General features: G+C 30.9%; 5 protein-coding genes across 5 annotated transcripts; 3 read left to right on the forward strand and 2 right to left on the reverse strand.

Moving 5' to 3' along the window:
• Positions 1 to 4,368: 4,368 nt before the first annotated feature.
• LOC132933407 (uncharacterized) lies at positions 4,369 to 4,929 on the forward strand. Its single transcript, XM_060999699.1, has one exon. It carries the CDS (start codon positions 4,369 to 4,371, stop codon positions 4,927 to 4,929), a length of 561 nt encoding a protein of 186 aa, XP_060855682.1.
• Positions 4,930 to 5,040: 111 nt separating this feature from the next.
• On the reverse strand, positions 5,041 to 6,131 carry LOC132934117 (uncharacterized). The gene is made up of 2 exons (XM_061000392.1): positions 5,900 to 6,131; positions 5,041 to 5,159 (listed from the first exon to the last, which is right to left on the reverse strand). Exons 1-2 carry the CDS (start codon positions 6,129 to 6,131, stop codon positions 5,041 to 5,043), a joined length of 351 nt encoding a protein of 116 aa, XP_060856375.1.
• Positions 6,132 to 13,699: 7,568 nt separating this feature from the next.
• LOC132933408 (uncharacterized) lies at positions 13,700 to 15,807 on the reverse strand. The gene is made up of 3 exons (XM_060999700.1): positions 14,130 to 15,807; positions 13,876 to 13,980; positions 13,700 to 13,803 (listed from the first exon to the last, which is right to left on the reverse strand). The coding sequence occupies exons 1-3, from the start codon at positions 15,805 to 15,807 to the stop codon at positions 13,700 to 13,702; spliced, it is 1,887 nt and encodes a 628-aa protein (XP_060855683.1).
• A 2,108-nt stretch (positions 15,808 to 17,915) lies between these two features.
• On the forward strand, positions 17,916 to 19,793 carry LOC132933409 (tigger transposable element-derived protein 4-like). Its single transcript, XM_060999701.1, has 2 exons — positions 17,916 to 19,377; positions 19,780 to 19,793. Exons 1-2 carry the CDS (start codon positions 17,916 to 17,918, stop codon positions 19,791 to 19,793), a joined length of 1,476 nt encoding a protein of 491 aa, XP_060855684.1.
• A 2,093-nt stretch (positions 19,794 to 21,886) lies between these two features.
• On the forward strand, positions 21,887 to 22,855 carry LOC132934083 (uncharacterized). Its single transcript, XM_061000365.1, has 5 exons — positions 21,887 to 22,067; positions 22,152 to 22,295; positions 22,364 to 22,474; positions 22,597 to 22,712; positions 22,829 to 22,855. Exons 1-5 carry the CDS (start codon positions 21,887 to 21,889, stop codon positions 22,853 to 22,855), a joined length of 579 nt encoding a protein of 192 aa, XP_060856348.1.
• Positions 22,856 to 24,517: the final 1,662 nt, after the last annotated feature.

Raw genomic sequence — 24,517 nt, forward strand, 5'->3', positions numbered from 1 at the left:
TATATCAGGGAGAGTGTTCCATTCTAGTTTGTGGGACAGGGACGCGTTGGTGATGGATAGATCTATAGCTGACGAATGTCCATTAGAAGGATTTATTCTGGTGGGTTGTCCATTGTTTAATATAATAAGACTGTCGTTTGAGAGTAGCTCTTCGATTATTCTACCTCTGTAGTCGGTTTTGTACGAACCCCAAGTTTCGCTGTGGCTATTGAAGTCGCCCACAATTACAAACGTGTTGGGTAGTTGTTGGATGATATGCTCTATGTCGTAGAGTGTAAAATCTTTTTGGTTGGGTATATAAATGTTACACAGAGTTAAGGTTATGTGGGGAAGTGTGATTGAGAGTGCTATGGCTTCTAAGTCAGTGTGGAGTGTAATTTCTTGGGTGGGGAAATTGTGGTTGACCAGAATAGCGACTCCTCCGCTTGATCTATTGCATACATTTCTGTTTTTTTTGAAAATGTTGAAGTGAAGAAGTGCGGGGTTGCTTTTAGTATTAAAATTGGTTTCTTGTAGACATATGATTGTGGGGTTGTGGTCTTTGATTATTAGTTGGAGTTCTTCTAATTTGCTGTAGAACCCGTTTATGTTCCATTGTATAATGTTAGCTGACATGTTAATTGTTTTTAAAGATAAGATTTTGCTCTTGTATTGATAAGTTGTGACCAGTTAACTAGGCGCGGAGTGGTGATAGTACTAAGTGTGAGCTGATTAGGGTTGTAGAGGATGTTGATTGTCTTGGAGTGGTGGAAGTGCCTGGAATAAAAAGTTGGCCAGTCTGGTGAGTTGAGCTTTGGTGGTACGTTCAGTGACTTTAGGTCGTATTGAATCGATCAAGAGCATAAGCGATGTAATATCCGAGTTGATGTCTTTACAGATATTGTGGATGTTAAGATTTTTGTTGGTATAGTTCTCCAGAACGTATTTGAATTGGTGTAGCGAAATGGGGGATTCATTGGAGAAGATGTCCTCTGCTGGTTTGAGCCCATCGGATACTTTGTCGGCTATCTTAGATGAGGAATTGGAACGGGATCTATCTACTTTAGCTTTTTTGGAGATATTCCTGCTTCTGTCGGCGTTTAAGTTTGCCTTAGGGGGAGGAGTAGGTAATGATGTAGATGAATTTTCGGACAAGTGTCTTTTATGTGGTTCGCAAGGTGCATTGAAATTTATCTCAGTTTTTTCGGCCTGGTTGTGGGAGGGGGACTGGGATGTATCATTGGTTTGATGGTCTTCTGAGATTCCTTCCATTGTTTGGAGAGGCGTGTGTGGTGTATTAGGATTTTTTTTTGAGGATGGGGAGGGTATATTCATTTCTGGAGTACTTATGCTGGTATGAGGATATAAGCTAGGTTCTTCCATAGTCGGTTCTTCCACAGGTTCAGGTTGTATGGGTGGAGTAGCGGTTTGGGGATTGACATTAATTTTCTTGCAATTGTTAGAAGTGTGGCCAGTGGATTTGCATAAAAAGCAGGTGATTCTATCGTCGGTAAAGAATATTCTATATTCAGTTTGATTATGTAGTAGTGGTAGAGATCCGGGGAGGTTTGGAGATTCTTCGTGTTTAATAAACATTTGGCGGCGGAAGCTTAATATGTGTTCATATCCCTCAATGTTGATACCTGCTTTGAGGTATGCAATTTCGGATACAGGGATAACATTGATATTTTTGAGCGCATCGAGTATGACGTGGTTGGGGATAGAAGGGCAGACGTTAGAAATGACAATCCTCTTGGCTGGATTTATGAGTCTGCGTATATGTATTATCTGTTCGTTAATTGTAATTGTTTGAGTGGCTTCTAAGAGTGAGTCAAGTATTTGCTTGCTTGAGAGAAAAATGCAAAAACGGTTGTTGGATATGCGGGAAACAAATACAATGTTCTTTGGCGAGATTATTTTACCTATGGCGACAATGTAGTCTCTTTGAGGTATTCCGTCTATAGAATTAAACACAAGTGCTTGTTCTCTACTGGGATAGTTTTCATTAGATGCCGCGGACGCATAATTACGGTTTGTGTTATGTGTTGTGGTGTTGGTAGTAATTACTTGATTGTTGATATCACTGGTCGCGGTAGACGTTGATGGCAGAAGCGTAGGTGCAGTCGGAATAGGAGTGTGAGGTGGGGTGGCGGAAGTAGGGGTTTTGGGTATCTTTGAACGACTGAGTAGATGAAGAAATTGTATTTAAATCGAATGCAGTATGGGGTGAAACTTATGGAAGACATGAGACATGAAGCCATTGAAGATACAATAAAAAATTTTACAAGAATGACAACTATAGAGTTTGAGCACCTGAAATCATTAATTGAGGCACAGGTGAAGAAAATTGACACTCAATTCCGAGAGGCAATTTCAGTAACGGAAAGATTGGCTATAACTCTAAGATTTTTAGCAACTGGAGACTCGTATACAAGCCTGCAATATCTTTTTCGAGTATCAAAACAATCAATTTCACGAATAGTTCCAGAAGTTTGTGACGCACTATGTGTAGCTCTGAAAGATTGGGTAAAGGTAAGTAAATCATTCACAGTTTTAATTAAAATTTTATTGTATACCTATAGCAATCACTTGAACTTAAAAAAATTTTGAAATATTTAATCGTATAAAAATTGTATATTATAAAATATAATATAATACCTATGTATTAATCAAATAAAACGTAAAAAAAAACGTAATCTTAAATATTTTTTATAAAACTTAAAAAAATTAAATCCTTTTTATAACATTTAAAAAAAAATTAAATCTTTTTATAACTTTCGTCTTAGGAAAACATATTTTCTTCATCAGTGATAGACCATGTAAAAGAATGGTCAACCGGATTTTCAGAAGATGATTGTAGAAAAAATTCAACTGGAGGCTGAGGATATGAAACTGTCGAAGTTTGAGTAGACGGGACTGGAGACTTATAATATGGAACTGCAGAAGTTTGAGGAGACGGAACTGGAGACTGAGAAGGAACTGGAGACTGAGAAGGAACTGACAGCTGCGGAGAATTGACTGGAAGAGACTGAGGAGATGGAACTGGAGTCTGAGGATATGAAACTGTCGAAGTTTGAGGAGACGGGACTGGAGACTTATAATATGGAACTGCAGAAGTTTTAGGAGACGGAACTGGAGGCTGAGGAGACGATGTCAAATTTTGAGCAGTGTTGTCTTGTGTATGTCCATAGGTGTAGTATCCCAAATCAGCTTCAAAAATCACATTGTTGATTGCATTTTTCACGTAAATTAAAGTTCGTTGATCATATTTACGGAGCTCGTTTGCAATGTGTTGGCCGTAAGTAAAATATGAGTCAGTTGCCGATGACGTTTCATTTAGAATTTGAAATGCTTTTTTCAGCATATGTGACTCTTCATCAGTATTTTGTTTTCTTTTTGTTTTTTTGACTGTAGGAGTATTCGGAGCTTTGTAAATATCTGTCGGTTCTTCTATATGTTTATCTGTACTGTCCATGGCTGATAATTGTATAGGTTCTATATTATCATTGTTTTCAAGTGTTGTAACACTATTTTGAGTTGTTGATATCTATAAAACAACGAATAACGTTAAGAAAAAACTAGGAACTCACTCTACTGTATAGTAGATGTCGAATAGACCTCAGTGGGTAGTTCACTATATGTGTTAAATTTGAATGCAATGATATATATACTTGTGTACGAAAAATGATTCTGAACGAAGACGATTGTCAGCCTAGGATAATTTATATTATTACATATTTTATACAAATTGTGGAACCTCATTTTAAATTTTCAATTCTTAGCTATAAGAGTGTTTTTATATTTTTTAACTACAAAATAATTTTAAATTTTAAATTTGATAAATGCAGTCAAAATTTGAACTTTAAATGCTTATAAAAAAATTTGTGACTACGGACTTTAAATATTTTTTATCCACATTTGAAACAATATATAAGAAGCCTTGTATTAAATTGTCAAGCTTTTTTACCCAACAAATAACATTTTATAGATATTTATAAAAAAAAACTAATAAAATTGGAAACTAAAAATGTCCGTAAACACCTCGAAATAATTTATTTGAAAATATTATAGTGTAAAGAAAATGCCAATATAAATATTCAGTCAAAATCTTAAAAGGTGGTGACAGACAAAAAAAAAATGAAATAATTGTAAAACCAATACATCCATATCTCCGTTCAGAATCTAAAAATTAATAATATTATGCTTATTAAATTGTTTCAGGCACCCGACTCAGAAGCAGAATGGTTAGAGTTAGCACACGATTTTGAAACAAAATGGAATTTTCCTCATGCAATAGGTGCGTTAGATGGCAAGCATGTAATGTTACAAGCCCCTTTTAACAGTGGTACCGATTTTTATAACTATAAACATTTTTTTAGTATAGTACTCATGGCTTTAGTCAACGCAGACTATTGCTTTAGGTACGTAGATGTTGGTTGTCAGGGTAGAATTTCTGATGGGGGTGTTTTCAAGAATACTAAGTTGTACAAGAAACTCGAAGAAAAATCTATGAAAGTCCCCCCACCATCAATACTTCAGGTCCCCTATAGTTTCAAAGTACCTTATGTCATTCTGGCTGACAAAGCTTTTGCACTCAATGAATACACAATGAAACCATTCCACGGAGAACCGGCCAGAGGTTCTCAGGAAAGAATCTTTAATTATAGGCTGTCTCGAGCGCGTAGAGTCGTTGAAAACGCTTTCGGAATTCTCAGCTCAGTATTTAGAGTACTACGGAAGCCTATGTTACTAGAACCAAAAACAGCTACTAAAATTGTCCTAGCCACTATTCATTTGCATAATTATTTGAGGAAAAAACCAAATACACGATCACTGTATACACCACCTGGATCTCTAGACAGTGAGACAAATGGGGAACTTAGACCTGGAACTTGGAGAAATGAATCTGCCCCTACATCACTACTGCCTATTCCTTCAATCACCACCTAACCAATGGTGAAATACCGTGGCAAAACAGATATTAAAACAGATATTACATTATATCATGTTATTAAATTATTATTTTTATTACATTATTATATTTAAACAGATATTAAAATTTTAACTTACATTTTCCAGCTCCGACATTGTGTCGGATGTTTCATTAGGTATGTCTTTATCTTTCATAAAATTAAATTCGTCAAAAGCAAACCACTTTGATACGTAAACTTGATGTGTACCTAAAATATAATTCATAATTCATAAGTGTAAAAAGTTATAATAAGTTGTTTAATTAATTGTGTTCGAATTAAAAATACTATTAATATACTGACTGTTACAAACATTTCTTAAAATAAATGACTTATTCATTTGGTATTAACTATTTAAATTAAATTGTATTTGGGCATGGGTACATTCATTTTATTATCGTAGTATTTTATTTACCATTTCTATTTTTAGATATTAATATCGGTGAAAACAATTTACATAAACACAGTAATATGGCCATATGGGTAACTTATCTTTATCTGACTCCCGAAAATAATGTATTTATTACGAGTAAACTATATAGGATTATATCACTTAAATAGTTGAATAGTTATATTTGCCGATTGTTATTTTTAAAGGATACTAGATTTTTTAAAATCGCCGACTAATACAGAATACTTACACATATCATATTATCACTTGGTATTTTGTAAACACTTGTAAATTGGGATATATGTATACATTAGTACCTATATTGTATAGAGTACCTATAGTAGCTACTATAACTATTTTTATATTATTAATAATGACATTAATTATTATATATTATAACATAATATGGCATATTTTAATCTGGGTTTTGCGGTCCTAGCCTGGACCAGTCTCACCAATTTAGGGCCCCACCTACGGTTCTGAATGTACGCTAGTAAAAATGTTTAAAGTTTATTGTTTTCTAAAATAAATGAAAGTATATTATGCAATACCTACTTACCAGAACCAGTAATGAGGCTTTTTGCTACTCTGGATTTTTCTCTTCTGTAAGATGCTTGAAGGGTGGTCATTTTTTTCTTTAGTTCAGCAACAGGTAAGTTCATTAGTGAACTTATTTCATTCCACGCATCTTCCCTTACAGTCTTATTGTGGTAAAGTGGAGATTTACTGTTCCACAAAAAATCTTTAGCGCCATACAATCGAATTAAAACTAGACACTTTTCACTATCCATGATGAACTATAATCCGCGTACGAATTTTAACGACAAAACCGTCCCAACTGCTCGCGAGCAATTAACTGAAATTCCTTTGCCGCGTGCCTAAATACCGACGCAATTTGGCTCGTCACGCAGCGTGTTCGAGCGCGGCAACTTTTGAGTTGGCTCGCACGGCAACGCGGTATCCATTTGTCGCGGCTGCCGCGCGAGCCAATGTTCGAGGGTTTGCCGCGCATAGTCGATACCCACCTTTATCCTTTTTGATCGCGTTCACATTTATTGTTTTTGCCTCGTCGCCATTGTTATATCTTATGAGGAATATTAAGACAGTATTATTTTATAAACACTTTACTTTATTTAACTTTTTATAACATTAGAGTTGAGAGCGCACATGGTTAGTCGCTTGCTCAACACATACAATACACTTACAATATATATTAGGTTAGGTTATGTTATCATATACTTAATCATATCACGTTATCACAATTATAAATACACTAATTAATAAATATTATTTATACGTGTAACATTATATATTATAACAAAGGTATATTATATATTAATATTTATGTTACATGTATACTGCAGTGTATACTACAAGTGTTTTCATTCAAATGGTAACACAAAGTATTTCTGTTCTTGTTCAGTGACATTATGGGATTGAATTGTGGTTTTTGGGAGGTGATAGGGAATACATTAATACATATGTATACACAACTGTAAGATTTCTTGATTTCATTTGATTTTGAGTGGTATTTTTTTCTCCCAAAAAACCCTATATCAATCCGAGGTCATCGAACTGATATATTTTGTGTTACCATTTGAGTGAATCACCCTGTGTATATAAGATACAAATGTTAAAGGTTTGTTTATGGTTTCAGAATAATAATTCAAAATATTTAAATTCAACTATCAATTAATTTTAAATGATTTGTATAGTTCTACCCCTTGTTCTACCATATCAAATATTATTTTGTCCAAGTTTTAATTGAATTAACTTGAAACATATTTAGGTACTTTAAAAATATAATCATTAATTTATTATAATTATAGGTTCTTTATTAGAGGCAAGAGAAAAATCAGAAAGAGCTCAGTTTACATCTGATTTATCTGATTTCGATGATAGAACCAAAATACAAAATAACAAAAACATCAACTCAAATGTGCAATTATCTCAAAGTACATTATATATATATAGTTTATTACTTATATTATATAATATAATAGGCATATATTTTATAATAACTTATGCTTAAATAAATAATATTTATCAAGTGTATTATTTAGGTTCTTCAAAAATGTCTGATAAACCATCCAATTTGCATGTGAAACATAGCTTGGATATTGGTTAAAAATCAAAAAAAAAAGGATCTGCTATAATTTATTCAGATGAATCTAAAGCAACTGAATCAAACGATGGTGATAACTAACTTATTTAATTTAAACTTAATATATATATATAAAATGATAATGTATTGATGAAAATTAATTATTTTATTTTAAATTGTTTATTGTTTTGAAATGCTACAATTTTATTTCTACTGTATAGTTGATTGATAATTACATTTATAGTTGTTGTGAGTGAAAGTGCAGATAATGATTATTCCCCAGAACAAAAAAAAAGAAAAGTACCGAATTCGTCAAAAAATAGTTACGACAACACAGATGATGATGATCATGATGGTATCTACGAATTACCAGACTTGATGATATTTCTTCTCAGGAAGGTTTGTTATAATTTAAATTTAAATTAAAATGAAATATCTTACTTTATTGTGCTTCTGTAATAATTAATAATTAATAATGAATGATTTTCATGTGAAGAATATGTTACAGTAAATAAGGCAGTAGATATTGTAAACATTGAAAATACTCCTGGAAAGTTTGCTTTGTCTGTTCATAAAAATAATGGTACTTGATTTAATTTATTATCATAACTGAATTTGTTAGTTATCTATTTATTGCTGATAATATTATTACAGTTATTAACATGAATGTGAACGAACCAAACTCCACTTGTGTAACAAATTCTACAACTCTTCAATCAAGTCATCAGAATAATAATGGTTGGTATTTTTTTTTGTATCTTATAAGATGTATTATTCTATGAGATAATATGCATTTTATCTAATTTGTATAACTAGTTTAATATTATGATATTAATTTCTAATGTGAAGTATTTTAAATATGACAAAAATTTAAGTATGAGTATAAAACATATTTTCATTGGTAGGAGAAGCAAGATATTATCGATTTGTTTTAAATAAAATCAATTATAATAAATTAATTTCAATAATAAAAAAATAGGCATAGGTACATAATAATAAACCATGGATGGACTAAGAATATAAGAGTTACCGTCAACCGGGCCAACTTGGGGCGCGTGCTTAACTTGGGGCAAAAATATTATCTTTTAGATTTACCTCCATAACGGTCTCTTATCAATTAATACAAGTATTCTGTTGTTATCTTAGAAATATTTAAAATCATTTTGCAAGTGTCGCAGCATCAAATTTTCAACGTAAGTATTAATTTTTATTAATTCTTTTTGTGTCTAATATCTATCGTTTTAAAAAGGTCCGAAAACTTACACTAATACTCATTGAATGAAACGCTTTACATACTAATCAATAATAAAAAATATGTTCGGATGCGTGTTAAATTTACTACTCCATAATGTAAATTATTATAATCCTGCATACATTTCTGTAAATTACGTTTAACTCATTTGTCCAAATTGGGGCATTGTTATTCAACTCTGGTCCAAGTTATACCTAGGATCATTAAATTAAATTTAAACAAGACTAACTTAGCTAAAATTTAGTCTAAATACTACTTTGGTATATTTATATTTTTAACTATGTACAGATGGGTAGATGCCGGAAAAAAATTGGTGGACGAACATACGAAACTAACCAAGATTTTAAATAAATACGCGGTAGTATTCAGCGAAAAAGTAGGACGTACCAAATTAATTGAACACGAAAATCTGCTAAAAGACCCGTCCCCAATCGCGCTCAAACCATATCCGCAGCAGAAGCAAACTGCTATCGACGATATGGTACGCGATATGGAACTCCAGGGGCTCGTAGAACCAAGCACCTCTCAACGGGCCGCACCAGTAGTAATGGCAAAGAAAAAAGACGGAACTTTTCGTCTCTGTGTCGACTACAGGAGGCTTAACAACGTTACGGAATCCGACGCGTACCCTATGCCAGATCTCAACAAAATGATTAGGCAAATGCGGGGCGCGAAAATTTTCAGCATTTTTGACCTTAAGTCGGGGTACTGGCAAGTGCCGCTACACAAAAATGCACGAAAATACACGGCATTCCGAACACGTAGAGGTCTATTTCAGTTCAGAGTCCTCCCTTTCGGTCTAAAGAATAGTCCAATGACTTTTCCACTAACACCTGCGAGTTTAATCAAACGAACACACAATGATTACATTACAAGAAAACACGATGAGCATCATGTTGGCAGTTCCATTTCAAATTTGTGTAATCTACCAAATATTAATATTGTGACACATTTTGCACTGGATTACATGCATTTGACGTGTCTGGGGGTTATGAAGAAGTTGATTGGTTTATGGATCGATAAGGGACCCTTAAGTGTACGAATTCCAAGTATGGTTTGTATAGAATTATCTGCATAACTGTTATCATTAAAACCATTCATACCTTGTGAGTTTGCACGAAAACCCAGGGGCTTAAATGAACTATGCAGATTCAAAGCTACTGAACTACGACAGTTATTAATTTACACGGGTCAAATATGTTTTAAAAACTATTTAAGTGAAGACTGCTATAAACATTTTATGACGTTAAGCATTTCTATGAGAATAATATTGAGTAATGAGTTCACTGATTACGTAGAATACGCTCAGGAACTCCTAAATTATTTTGTTGTCAACTTTGAATTGCTACCCAGATAGCAAAAATGTAATGATAATAATACTAAATTATTATTAATTCATTATATTTGAAACTAGCCGACCCGTCACAGCTTCGCCCGTGATTGGTTGTTTATTTTGCCTTCGGACCATGATATGTAGAATTTTTTATTCAAATATTATTATTTAATGAGATCGGCAAGTAAATATAAAAAACGGTTAATGAAAACGGATTGAAATTTTTCTAGCGTTATAAATGATAAAAATAAATACAGATAAAAAAGAAATAATTTATGGTTGTTAAAGAATTTGATTGAAGTTGATGAAGAAAAAAAAAGAATTAAAATAAGAATTTTATAAGACTTCTGAGTATATGATGTTTTTTAATTAATAATTCATCGATGGTAGGTACATTATATTGACCTCTGTGTTCATCTTGAGGAACTCTGTCAGCATGAATAATTAACTTAAAGTTTTGCAACTCATCAAACGACCTCGACTCCAGATTAGATCTAAAGCTCTGTATGAGGTGATTATTTTCACGCAAAACTGTTTGCAATGATTCAATGAGACCTCTTTTTAAATTTGGAATCATATTTGTTCGAATAGATATTTGATCCGACTCTGACATAAAATATATTTGTAAAAATTTAGCATTATTTCCAATTTCGGGTAATAAACTACCTATTAAATGATGCACTTGACCCTGAATTTTAAAAGAGGGCATGAAGTTCCCTTCACTTATTTCGTTTGCTCCAAACGATGTCATTTGAAACAGAGTGTTATACCGTCTAGAATTATCAATGAAATGTTTTGATAGAGGGTGAGAATTATCAATTAAACTTTTAATTAGGTCTGGAAGATCCTCAAATTGGTGTAAAACAACTTTACCGTCAGCGCAGCAAAGTCCATGGGTTTCATCTTTCCATTTTTTTGCATGGCACTTAGGACATAATATAGTCATTCGTCCAATTTGAAGCGCTTTAATATTTAAATAATCAATCTCGGATTGATAATTAAACGCTGATTTCATACTCAAAGCGTTACGTTGCTCCTGAGCACGTGTTTGAGAACGTTCTGGTGTGTTATTTTGTTGCCTTCTGTTATACCCAGGTAGCAAAAGTGTAATGATAATAATACTAAAATATTATTAATTCATTACACCTAAAATAATATAATTAAAATAATATACTATTGTTTTATTTACGTTACAAGTGTTATATTATTATAGTAGTAACAAACAAATAATATTATATTATTATTATGAAATTATGAAATTAATATTATTAATAAAACAATATAGTATCGTTTTATTTTCAACAAACATATAATATTATTTTTAAAGTAACAACAAAATCATCCTATATTATTATTAATTCATTACTAATTTATTATTATTTTTAGAACTATATGGTATCGTTTTATTTTCAATAAATGTATAATATTATATTGTCATAAAGTCAAATCATACTATATTATTATTAATTCATTAGTATAACATAAATATATTATTATTATATTCTTTTTTGTTCTGAGTGATGAGGGGGTTTAAACTCAGCCCTACTCTGCCCCTCCTCGTAAATGTGCCACGACGCATGCATTCAGCATATTATTGTGACGCAAGCATTGAGTTGAGTTTAGAATATATTTTTGTAATTTTTAAATCTATAGTGGTGGATACGTACGTTTTCTGCTTAAATTATTTACAGGACATATTATATACCAGATACCTATAATAGGTACTATAATTTTGACATATTTTCTTCAACAGGAGATAAATACAAAAATGTATGTACATTAGGATTTATAGAATTATTCGACTAGTTAGGTACGCGTATGTTTGGTGATAATCCATGCCTGCAGATAGTAACAGTTGTAACAGTTCATATTTTATTTATCTGTATTTGTAATTTGTTTACCTATTATGGTTTCATATTGTTTTAGTTTATTTAAACTAGTGAATTTTGTATTTGCAATGGTGTTATTATGGCGTATTATTTAATTGTATTAATTTAATCATTAGTGCCATTTCGGTGGATTGCCTACTACTCCTTTATCACCGGACACCGGTCATTCGGCTGCCCAGCAATATACAAAGGTCAGTACTCAGCTGGGCACTTGTGAGCATGTGAACTGGTTTACTAGTGTACAATACACTAATACACTATACAGTGTACCTACTCAAAATTATAAGTATAATATAATATAGCATTCCGACATTCGTATACAGTAGACCGTAGTCCGTACTCCGTTCTATAAATAACTGTGTGTTTATTGTTATTACTGTTATCAGCATTATATTTATAACACCGCCCGCTCGCAATAACGTATTACCCATATCCTGCCGGCCCACGACGCTCCAGTGCACGATTCGTACAACTCTTTACTCTATGGCCATTTCACTCAGTGCGCATCGTGATCGTATTGGTTATTGTAAATTGTTATTAGGTACTTTTAAACTTGTGTAGTTGTGTGTGTACTGTGCCCGGTGTGTCACTTTGTCTCAACTCTTAATTGTTGACTGTTGTGGAAACTTCGATCTGTGTCAAGTACTAAAGTGTGATATTACACTTTATATATTTTCGGCCACAATAGGTAAGTAAATCTACGTATTAGTATAATGTAAATTAAGTTATAAGTATAATACGAGACACGAGATACCTAATACTTATCAGATTCCACGGGGCATACTGACAGGCGACAGCTACCTAGTAGGTACCTACCTATAAAATCTTACATATTTTTGATAATAATATGCTGTGTCGTCGCGTCGATGTGCATTCGAAATCTAAACTACAGTGATCGCTATTCACAATTGTAGAAAATCACGAATGTAAATTGTAAAAACCCATGATGTTTTGACAATTAAGCATCACAAAATGTAGATTTCCAATATGTTCGGTAGGTACATCGAACAAACAAAATTATGTTTAATATAGGTAGGTAGGTGATCATGCGTTATTCTAAGCGACCTATATTATACAATAGCATTTCAATTAGTCTCTACCTAACCTAGGTATAGCCTTCAGAAACTAGATTATTTATGTAGGTATTTAATGATTAATAAATAAATTACAGATACCTACCTAACCTCTATAAATTTCTTTGTTTATACTTAGTTCAAGTATGAAAAAATCATTTCCATTAAGTTATCGATCAAAAAAAAAGAAGAATTAATGAAGAGTTAGAAGCGCATTATAATTCTGTACAAGATAATTCTTTTTTTATTGATGACTCTGTAGATAATATTGATAAATCTCCTAGTAATTTATCACAAATTACAGAAAATAATATAGTTGAAACGAATAATAGCCCAAATAATAATGATTTTGTATCAGATGATAGTTTAACGGATAATATCAATAAGACTCAAAATTATAATTCAAATACTGAACATTTTAACGATCTGTTAAACTTAAATACTTCAACTGATGGTGATAATATATATTTTGTTGCAGACAAATCTTTTTGTTTTGAGTTAGCTGATTGGTCAATACAAAACAAAATTCCACATACTGCTTTAAATAGTCTCCTATTAATTTTAAGAAAACATAAATGTTTTTCTACTTTGCCCAAAGATGCTAGAACTATTTTACAAACAAAACCAGTAGAGTTATGTAAAATGCGAATCGTTGATCCTGGTAAATATTACCATTTTAGAATCGAAAATGGAATTAATAGATACTTTTCAACTTTTAAGTATCTCTGAAGTATCCATCCGGTCAAGTAAGTTTGAATTGCACTTCAAATCTTTGTAAAAATCGTCAGTCTTAATGTGATATATCAGTGAATCTAGAAATAAATTAATAAAAAAAATAAATATAATGTTTGTAATAGAAAAATTGAATAATAATAATAATTTACCTGTATCTGTATACATGAGGTTGATATTATCACCATAATGCGCCTTCATTACATTAAAATGGTAATCGTACATCATGGTTTTACTGATATCTAATACTGCGAAATCTATACAAATAATTAAAAATTATAAATACTAAAATATGACATTTTTTTATGCAAGTAAAATAAATTGTTACCTATATATATTGGCTTGTTAAACATGATAATTTTGTTTTCCAATGAGACAGCAGCAAGATTTTCACTGTATGTCGTACAATGTTTAAATGTTTGCTTGTTGATTAGTTTTTGTAATCTTTGTGGACATGAAACTAGTTCCATCTTAAAACGTTTCCGTAAAGATTCCATAGTTTTCCCAAAAACTGCATTGTTTAAGAGTTTGAAGAAATCCTTTTCGAATTCATTCTTTGCGTTCTTCCTCATTTCGGTATTTAATTTAATGTATTTTGCAAGCCAATCCGATTGTTTGAACTCTAAAACTCTGTGTACTTTTTCTACAATTAAACCATTTGCTATGGCTTGCTGCAGGTTTCGATAATGGATTACGTAATTTTTTTTTGAATGAAGTGTCGCCATAAGTTTTTTCACTTTTGAACCAGGAGGAATTTTGTTCTCAGGTAAAAATGGAAGATCGTTGTGTAAGTCATGGAGTTCATTAGGGTATGATATGTCTACCTCATACACTCTGCCTATATCTGACGTCGGCGTCAAAGCATCTAATCCATCTAACTTAGGCTCCACCCATTTAAAGTCACCGTATGGCATGTGCTGTGACATTGCCCACCCGTACAAATTGTTACAATCTTGGTAAACTATCCACGATTTTGACTTTGTTGGGTCATAATCTTGGGTTTTTTCATTATTAGCTTTAGCGTACCTCATACTTGCTTGTGTGAGGCCGCCGCGGATTGAATTTTCGAAAAATAAGTGGGTGTCAAAATCAGAGAGTAATTCTAGTTTGACTTTGGTATATTTCAACATACAGTCAAAACTAAAACCTGGAGCTGTAAAGTAGTAAACAGGGTCTAAATTGTATGTAGAAATGCACATGTCTCTGAAATTTTCAAACACGTCAGCCAACAGCAGCACGTCAATTTTTAGATACAAATCGCTATATTCTCCTAGGGTTTTGCATTTGAAATGGTTCCATACTGTGACTGCGTGTTCGTATTCCTCATCGTCTATATGTTCTTCCGTTAATGTGCTATAAAAATCTTCTTTCCGAGGCAAAATCGTTTCTTCTAACTTGTCCCAACTATCGGTAAACTCGTAAGGGTATACACCCTTACGTGTGACGAGATCCATATCTCTGGGTGCGAATGCTTTTGCGGTTTCTCTGAACTTCTTGAACCCTGGTGTTAATAAATTTTCTGCGAGTGTTGATAACTTTGATGCCATGAATCGACAAGAGTCTATGAATCGAATTGAAAAGTTGTTGGTAACGTGTTTTGAAAATGAAATGTATTTTTCTTCGCTGTTTGGAATTACTGAGATTGATTTAGTGTCATTTCCGAGTTCGGTTACGATGAAATGTGCATCGTAATTAGACAAATTGTGTAGAAAGCACGGTATAAAGTTAGGTTTTTGGAGTTTCAGGTTGCAAGTATTGCATAAAGTTTGCCTAAATGTCCCTGATAGATGGCAATGATCTGCCACCTTTTGGTTTTTGATAGAAAAATTACATTCACATAGATTGCATGTACTTTTCGATACATGTGCTATTTGCTCTTTTTCTGTCATTATGATGGGTTTATTTGTTTTAAGTAAATCTTGAACTCTTCTCGCGATCTCTGTTACTTCATTAACGAAACGCTTGGCTACATCCTGATGTGACTCGCTTCCACGATAAATAATAGGTGATGTTGGTATGTCATATTTCTCAAGCAAATCAATCGTAACGTTTTCTGTAGCCTTTACGAAAACTCCATAGCTCATTGGCTCGTGCTTTTGAAAAGCTGCTGTTTTTTTGCCTTTTTTTCTTCGCATTTAACAAGGAGTGCCTCGAAATCGGCATATATCGCGAACGGATGTCTTTCAGTGTTACTCCACCCATCGAACTCTAACAATGTACCGGGCTCAGGCATCTTAGGCAGAATTGGCTTATTTGCTCTACATATCAACTTGTGTTGTTCAAGTCCCGCCTGACCTTTTAACTTATATTTTGTATGTATATTGTCAAAACTGGTAAAACATCGTTTGCAAAATACAACATTTTCGGCGTGTAATGTTTTTTGTGATCTCACAAGCCTCGAAAGGTTAGAAATGTAGGTGTAGTGGCTTTTATTACCATCAGTAATTAGTAAGAGATCAAAATGATATTTTTTTTCTTCATCCGCAACCTTAAGTGGATAAACAATATGTTTCTTATTCTTTTCTTTTTTTAATCCATAAACGTTGACTGATATTTTCGGATTATTTTTTTCAAATGTTTTTATTTCCCTCACAGGTGTTGGGAATGTTAAACCAGAAAAATTATATTTGTCCTCGAGCGATGTATAATTTTCAGCCACTTGATTTTTGGCATTACCCGAAACGTGTCTCGCTATGATTGCCCACTTGAAGCACTGTTGGTCTGAGTTTTGGGGATTGATAATTGCTTTTTTATTTTTTATGTCCTCTGGAAGTGTAATATAAGACGAACCACCCATAGGGAAATAACTATATACTCCTAACAGTAAACCATCTGTTGATTGTAGTGTAAATCCACTTCCTTTAGAAGTATACATTTCTTCTTCAAGCAAAAGGTTGACAAAATCTTGATTAATTTTAGCTTCAATATCTGTATCTATAAACATTTCCTTAGCTGAGGTCTTAAATGCTCTATTCTCTGCTGAATTTTCTACGTTCGGGCGTTCATATGTTGCTTCTAATTTAAGATTATATTTAATTGGTTGTTTTGCTGATAGTGACTTGAGTAGTTCTATTAAGTCTTTTTTTGTTGATTCTAAAAATGTTCTGTAGTTGGTCAAGTTATCTGTATTTTTCACGTAATACCAATTGATTTTATTCGACAACGATGTGCCTGTCTTAATGAACCCTTGTGTCTTGACGATTCTCATGCGTGTCTTTTTAGTATTTGCTGCTTCATTCGAATTTTCCGTATGATATGAGCGCTTATGACCATTGCGAGATTGAACTGAAAAAAAAATAATTTTACTATTGTATTGCTAAACATTATAGAAATGCATGTTACAGCTTGATAATAGCTATAAACAATTTTAATGAGATAGAAAAGATAAATTGTTGTTATAAATATAAACGTTTTTTAGTAAAAGTAGGTACCTGAAGAAAAATTAAGAATTTAAAAAAATTTTAGTGATGTGTTTATCGTATAGAAAATACGATTTTTAAAAATATGCATCAATAAAATGAGGTAGGTATCAAGCTCTAGTATTACACACATGTATATGTAATGTAGGTATATATATATATATATATATATATTATATATGTAAAAGCAAAAACAAATATGATATAGAGCTCTCAGTTATAGTAATAATATACAACGTTCTTTTGTGTAGCATGAAACAATAGTAACAGTACGATGTATATACGCTAGCGTTCGTAATAATTTATTAAGATCTTTAGATAAATAGTATGCCTATTTATGTTTTTATTGGTATTATATTAAATATGTATAATATTATGTTTTTCATAGAAAAATAAGATATTCATATTGTATTGTTATACAGTAAAACTCGCTTAAGACGCTCTCGCTTAAGACGCTTTCCCGCATAAGACGCTGTTTTTAGTCGGTCCCTAGACATTTCCTATACTAGTCAATGTAAAAATCACCTGTTAAGACGCTCAGTTTTTCTCTGTCTAATCGGGTAAAACGCTCTTTTTTTCAGCAGATTACGATAAATTTTAGTAGTTTTGTGAAAATAAAAATAGAATTTTTAGTATTATACGTGTTCTTATCGTTTTATTTTATCGCTATACCTATTTTATCATTACTTATTATAACAGTTTTACTGTATTTCATCGTCTTATGAGATTTAGTAAGTGCTGTTCGTTCGCATGTGTATAACCGTAATTTCGTTATGGCTAGTGGTATAAAACGTAAAGCGCTAACGATTTCGGACAAACTCAACATTTTGAAAAAGTACGATGAAGGATTGGCTGAGAAAAAAAAACAAAAAGATATTGCTAATGAACTGGGGATACCTCCTTCCACTTTAAGAACTTTATTGAAAAACAGACATGAAATAGAACAAAGCAGCTTGTTAGGTGGCAGCAAACGACAAAAATTAAAACACGGGAAGTATGAAGAGTTGGAAAATATTTTATTGGAGTGGTTTCAACAAGCTCGTAGTTTAAATTATCCAATAAATGGAGGTATAATCACGGAAAAGGCGATGGAGATTGCCGCACGTCTCAACTTAACCGAATTTAGTGGATCGACTGGTTGGCTGGATAGATTTCGGAGTAGGCATAGCATTGTGTACCGGCAAATATCAGGTGAGGCTGAATCTGTTAATAATGATGATATAGCTTCATGGAAAAATAACGTGTTGCCTTCATTACTGCGTGACTATGCTCCTGACGATGTATACAACGCTGATGAATTCGGATTGTTTTTTAAGCTTATGCCAGATAAGTCTTTTGTTTTTAAAAATGAGACATGCCATGGTGGAAAGTTGAGCAAGGAACGTCTCACGGTTTTAGTATGTACAAATTCTACCGGAACCCATAAATTGAAGTTGGTCGTCATTGGAAAAAGTAGGTCTCCTCGCTGTTTCAAAAATGTTCGTACGTTTCCATGTGAATACCTTGCTCAAAGTCGTGCTTGGATGACAGGAATACTATTCATAAACTGGATTCAACAGCTAGATGCATTTTTCGGTAAACAAAAGAGAAAAATTATTCTATTCGTCGACAATTGTCCGGCTCACCCTAAAGATATCCCTACTACCAATATAAAACTTGTTTTCTTTCCACCAAATACTACATCTAAGTTACAACCCCTAGATCAGGGTATCATTAAAGTGATAAAACAAAAGTACCGAAAAAAGTTAGTTCAGCGGTACTTGAGAGACATGGAGAGTACCAACCAAATTTCAACTAAAGTTAACGTTTTGGACTCCATACATTACGTTAGTGCCGCTTGGGATGAAATTAAACCAGATGTAATAATAAACTGTTTTCGGAAAGCTGCATTTGGTATGTTGAACAACTCTGAACAGGCTGATAGCTCACCTTTAAAAGAAGAGGACTTTCAGCTTCTGCAAAATTTTGCTGATTATGCAACAGTAGATGATGAACTCGTAACCAGTAGCACTCGGACTTTAGATGAAATAATCGCTGATACGAACTTAGTGGACAATGAGAAAGAAGACGACGATCAAGAAGAAGAAGATCAAGACTTTCCAGTATCTACTCCTACAATAACTACTGGTTTGCAACATTTATCGGAAATTCGGAAAGTATTATTCTGTGTTGAAAATTCCGAAGAAATGTTAGGTTGTCTTAATAAAATTGAAAACTTTCTTGCTGAAACACATTGTCAGAACCTTAAACAATCAAAAATAGATCATTTTTTTAATAAACAATAATAAAATATGTATGTAATAATAATATTTTTTTAAATTAAATTCAGTAGCACAAAAATATAAGTATGTATGTATATCGTAATTATAATTAATTTTTAAGTGTATTTCTCATTAAATTATGTTTAATAATAAAAAAATAAACTCGATATTTCAACCACATCATTTTGTTTCATTCCCGCATAAGACGCTTTCCCGCATAAGACGTTTTAGAGAGCTGGTCCCTTAAAGAGCGTCTTAAGCGAGTTTTACTGTATATGTATATTGTATAATATGGTCAAATATATTTATTAAAATTTCTGTTTATACTTAAAAATATATATAAAAATTAAAAATTATTTATATATGTTTTTAATAGCGTTACGACAATAATCGTATGGAAATATTTTCAATTAATATATTATTACACGAATTTATCAAAATTATTGAACAATTTTACGAACATTTTTAATGTATATATACATATTATGATCTTAACGGGTTTAACTATGATAATTATAGGATTTATCAGGAATGTATCTAAATTATTTTATGTTTTCCATGATTTTATACAACTTAGAATATTTTTTCCTATTTTTGTTAAGAAATTATGATGTTTCCGTATGTTTTTATATACTTTCACTAAGATGCTTATATTTTTACAGGTATTGTTTTATGCGATTTTGAAGAAAAAAAAACTAATAGCATTTTTTATTTTATATATTTTGAAAGGTATAAATCAATATTTATTTTAATTCATCGATAAAGTAATATTTCTACATGAAGTGTTCTATTTTTTATAAAATAAGTACCTAATATATTAACTATAATTACCTAAGTAAGTTATATATAAAGTTATGAATAATATATTTACCATTATAATCGTAAATGTGTTCAGCTGGTGTAAAAAAATCTTGAATTTCTTGCTTGGTTATGGTTGGTTGTTGTTGAATTACAATATTTGAACCTGAAATAAGTATTATTATTAATTAGATCCTTAAAAAAAATGATTCATTGAATAAATTACATTTTATTTAACACCTTTATTATTATATATTGCCTTTAGGTAGTATAACGTTTATATGTTGTATTAAATAATTAAACATGATATACGTAGCCTTGATTATATATATTTTATCTAATAAATCTGTAAATAGTTGAAAAATACTTACGATGTTTATCCTTGCTATGCCTGATGATACTATCTCTCCGTGTGAATATTTCTGAACATATACTGCATGAAATCTTGTTGGAAACATCGTGTGACTTGGTATGTCTGTGTAGACTACTGATCCGAGTAAAGGTCTTATCACATATACTACACGAGAACATGATTACGTCTGATGAAAACTGAAGAACACTAGTCGAACTCGCGAAACAAGACTTTACCCTTCAATGAATTGATGGGTAATGAATTATAGAAAAATATATTATAATTTAAATAACAGTGTGAAATAGTTTTATTGAAGCGAATTATTAGCGTATTCGCTAATAATAGAACTAGCGGTAGGAAAATGAACTATGGTGTTCATTAACGTAAAATAAATAATTTGATTTTTATAAAACTTGTAAAATATTTGTATACTATTTTTATATCATAATAATGTTCACTAATATTTACGTCGAATGAAAAAAAAAGTAAACAAATCGGTCAACAATTTACTGAGTAATACAAAATAGAAATAATTATAGTGAACTGATAACGTGGACAAACATAAGGATAGAAGAAATTCGTAATAAACTCGTACAAATTATCCATAGTCCGTTTATTTTTATATCAAGGTCTTTAGAATGTGCAACAATATAAATGTCAAGTTATTAATTGAAGAAATATTTGATCGGGAAAAAAATAAAAATCAAAGAAAAGGTGGGTTATTTTTCGTACCACCGTGAAGAAATGCTTTTTTTTTGGTGGGACATAACGTGTACCACCATGCCGCAAAGAGTTAACATATTAATATTTTACATACTTATAAGTTAATAACAAACTTTTATATAAAAATATCAATAATAGCCTATGATGTGCCATAGATAATATCCTTATATAGCTTTAAGTTTGATAATAATAATAATAATTTATTCTAATATCAAAGCCAACAACACACAAAACTGAATTTGCTGAACACAATATTGGCATATTGCCTGCATATTGACATATTGCATCAGAGAGAGAAAACAAATACTGAGAGAATATATTATTACGTTACTTATTAAGTTTACAATAACATTGTAATATTCAAATCTATTTTAATTTTCTTTCATGGATTTTGTGACAATTTTCAGATTTTAAAATATTTTATTTTAACATTCTTAATTCTTAATAGTATATTAAATTATTTAGATATTAAAATATCTTAAGTTTATTTATATACCTATATAATATAATTATAAAACAAAAATAATTAAGAGCATTATCATTTTGAAAACAATTATAAAAGAAAAATAATCAAACATTCTATTTTTCAGTAGATCAAAAGTAGATCAAAATGTGGACTGTCGTGGAATTTACTAATGAAAATGCAGTTGAAGCTGTTCCTAGCCATTGGGTAAAAAAAGATGTTTGTGGTTGGCCAAAAAACAATATAAAAAAACATATACAATCTAGAACAATCCTAAATAAGCATGGTTTCGATTATTTTCCTTCGAGAACGTTAAAAAAAGGCATTTGTAATTTCAAGTTATTTACCTATTTAATGGATAGTATATTTTTGTTGAGAGTGGGTATCAATTGATTTTTGTATTTTACTATAGCCAGTTATCTTGAAGCTAAATTAAAAGCTAAAAAAGCTGAGGTAACATCTGATCTTTCAAATAGTGATGAAATTCAGACCAAGATTAGAAGAAAAAAAGTATTGGTTCAAGATCCACCTATTTTTAATGAATTGTTAAACGGGGGTAAATTTTAAAACTATAACATTTTAGGGTTACTAAATTAACTATTAATACTAAACTTTTGTCCATAGATAATTTATCAAAATCTGCGAATGACTATGAATCATTACACAATTGTCAAATTATGAGTTCTCAAATTCCAGTTAAAAGAAGATTATTGGATGCAACTTCTTCCAGTCAGTGTATTGTTCTAAAAAAATATGACAGTATTTTAATAAAAACTTAATTATAATCATGCCATAAGAATTAAGATAGTATAAATACTAACTAAATTTAACTTTCAATTATAAACATTTTTCCATAGGTAATTTATCAAAATCTGCTAATGGCTATGAAACATTAAACAATTGTCAAATGATAAGTTCACAAATGCCAGTTAAAAGAAGATTATTTGATACAACTTCTTCTAGTCAGGGTATTGTTCTAAAAATAATAATGATTATATTAATACTATATATTAATAATAATAATAGTTAATACTGTATACACCTATATGTCACATAGTATAAAATAATATTTTTTATTTTTTTTTTCAGGTTTTTCAGATGATTTTTATGGTTTAAGGAATAGTAGCCAGGATGATATTCCTGATTCACCAGATATATTTAACTCTTCAACTAGTTTAAAAGATTCATCTAATACTAATGGTAAACAATACTAGATTATTTGCCTAATATATACTCTATAGTCTATAGAATATTATAATATTATTATATTTATATTTTTTATTAGGAACAATGCAAAAGTCAACTGTTGTACATACAACTGCATCGCCATTTAAAGTCACTCCGATGGATTCAACCAATTTGAAATCATTGAAGTAAATCAACCTACAAGTAAAAGTTCCAGGATGCTTGATTCAGGTAAGAAAAACAAAATGTACTTACATTCCAAACAAAGTTTCGAAATTAATTAGTTTCTAAAATGTTTTTAAAACTTATTCAAATTAGTCCGTTTTTCTATTATAAATTAATTATTCATCTTATATTTTAATTATTTGGAATATTAATGTCAACTATACTAAAAATATATTCAATAATTTTACTCTATAATTGTATTTTAACTATTTTAATATGAATATAAATATATTTATTTTGTATGAACATTATTTTACAGTTTATGTAATACCTAACTGTTATTTCTACAGGGACATCTTCATTTCATGGTATAATAGATAAAAACAAACCAACTTTTAATGCTACTCAAAGTGAATCAATTTCTGGTGGTAATTATTACATTAATCTCTTTTATTCTTATACATTTCTTGAAAAATCATTTCATTGTTTATCTTTGTTGACATAGAAACATTGAAAAAAATATTGAGTGTAGTTATGAAAATTAAATATGATGTTGAGAACATTGGACATAATCAAACACGTATAGACAACATTTTAACTGAAACTATTATAAATATGGGTAGCATTTCCAGTAATAGTCATGAAAATTCAAACATTAATGATGATAATGATTATTGTTTGTTACTCCCACTACATAACGAGGACGAACTAAATAATTTTGAAGAAAAATTATTAAACAAGTCTTTCAGATTAAATGTTGTAAGTTAAAGTACTATTTAAAAATAGTTTTGAAAGGATAAGTTTGATTATAACACTTTAAATATTTCTTATTTAAAATGTTGTATGATTTCCCTTTAATTTGCTTTCAAATAAAAAAATAATAATAATAAATCAGTTATATTAAATTTATTCTTCCAGGTTAATGGTCTCAAACGATTGGCAAAAAAATCATTAACATCAACAATAAGACAAATGTTAAGAACAGTTTTTGACGATGAATTTTTGCAAATATTTAGTTATGTTAGTCAGAAGAAAAAAAGGATATTTTCTTCATTAGCTTCATGTGCTATTATATTTGGTAATAATATTAAAAAAAAAATAAGAACTTACTATGTGAGGTTATTTATTATATATTTCCAAAGGTGGACAAGCATAATAAAAATAATTGATAAGAGAAAACAAGATCAATGAGTTAGAAGTTAACAGTTAATAAATCTTAAATTTAACTCAATAAGTTTGTTATATGGAAAACAAATGTGGTTTTTTAAACAACTCCTTTATTTTTTACACTTATACTTCTAATTACTTCTAATCTATTTCTTTGCATTTCTGTTATATAACACACAGAAGTGCAAAGAAGGATGATAAGTAAATAGAAGTATTATTAGTGTACAAAAAAAGGATATATAACTAACACGTACTTCTAAG

The sequence above is a fragment of the Metopolophium dirhodum genome, chromosome 1 (assembly GCF_019925205.1).
Source record: "Metopolophium dirhodum isolate CAU chromosome 1, ASM1992520v1, whole genome shotgun sequence".
Classification (NCBI taxonomy): Eukaryota; Metazoa; Arthropoda; class Insecta; order Hemiptera; family Aphididae; genus Metopolophium; species Metopolophium dirhodum.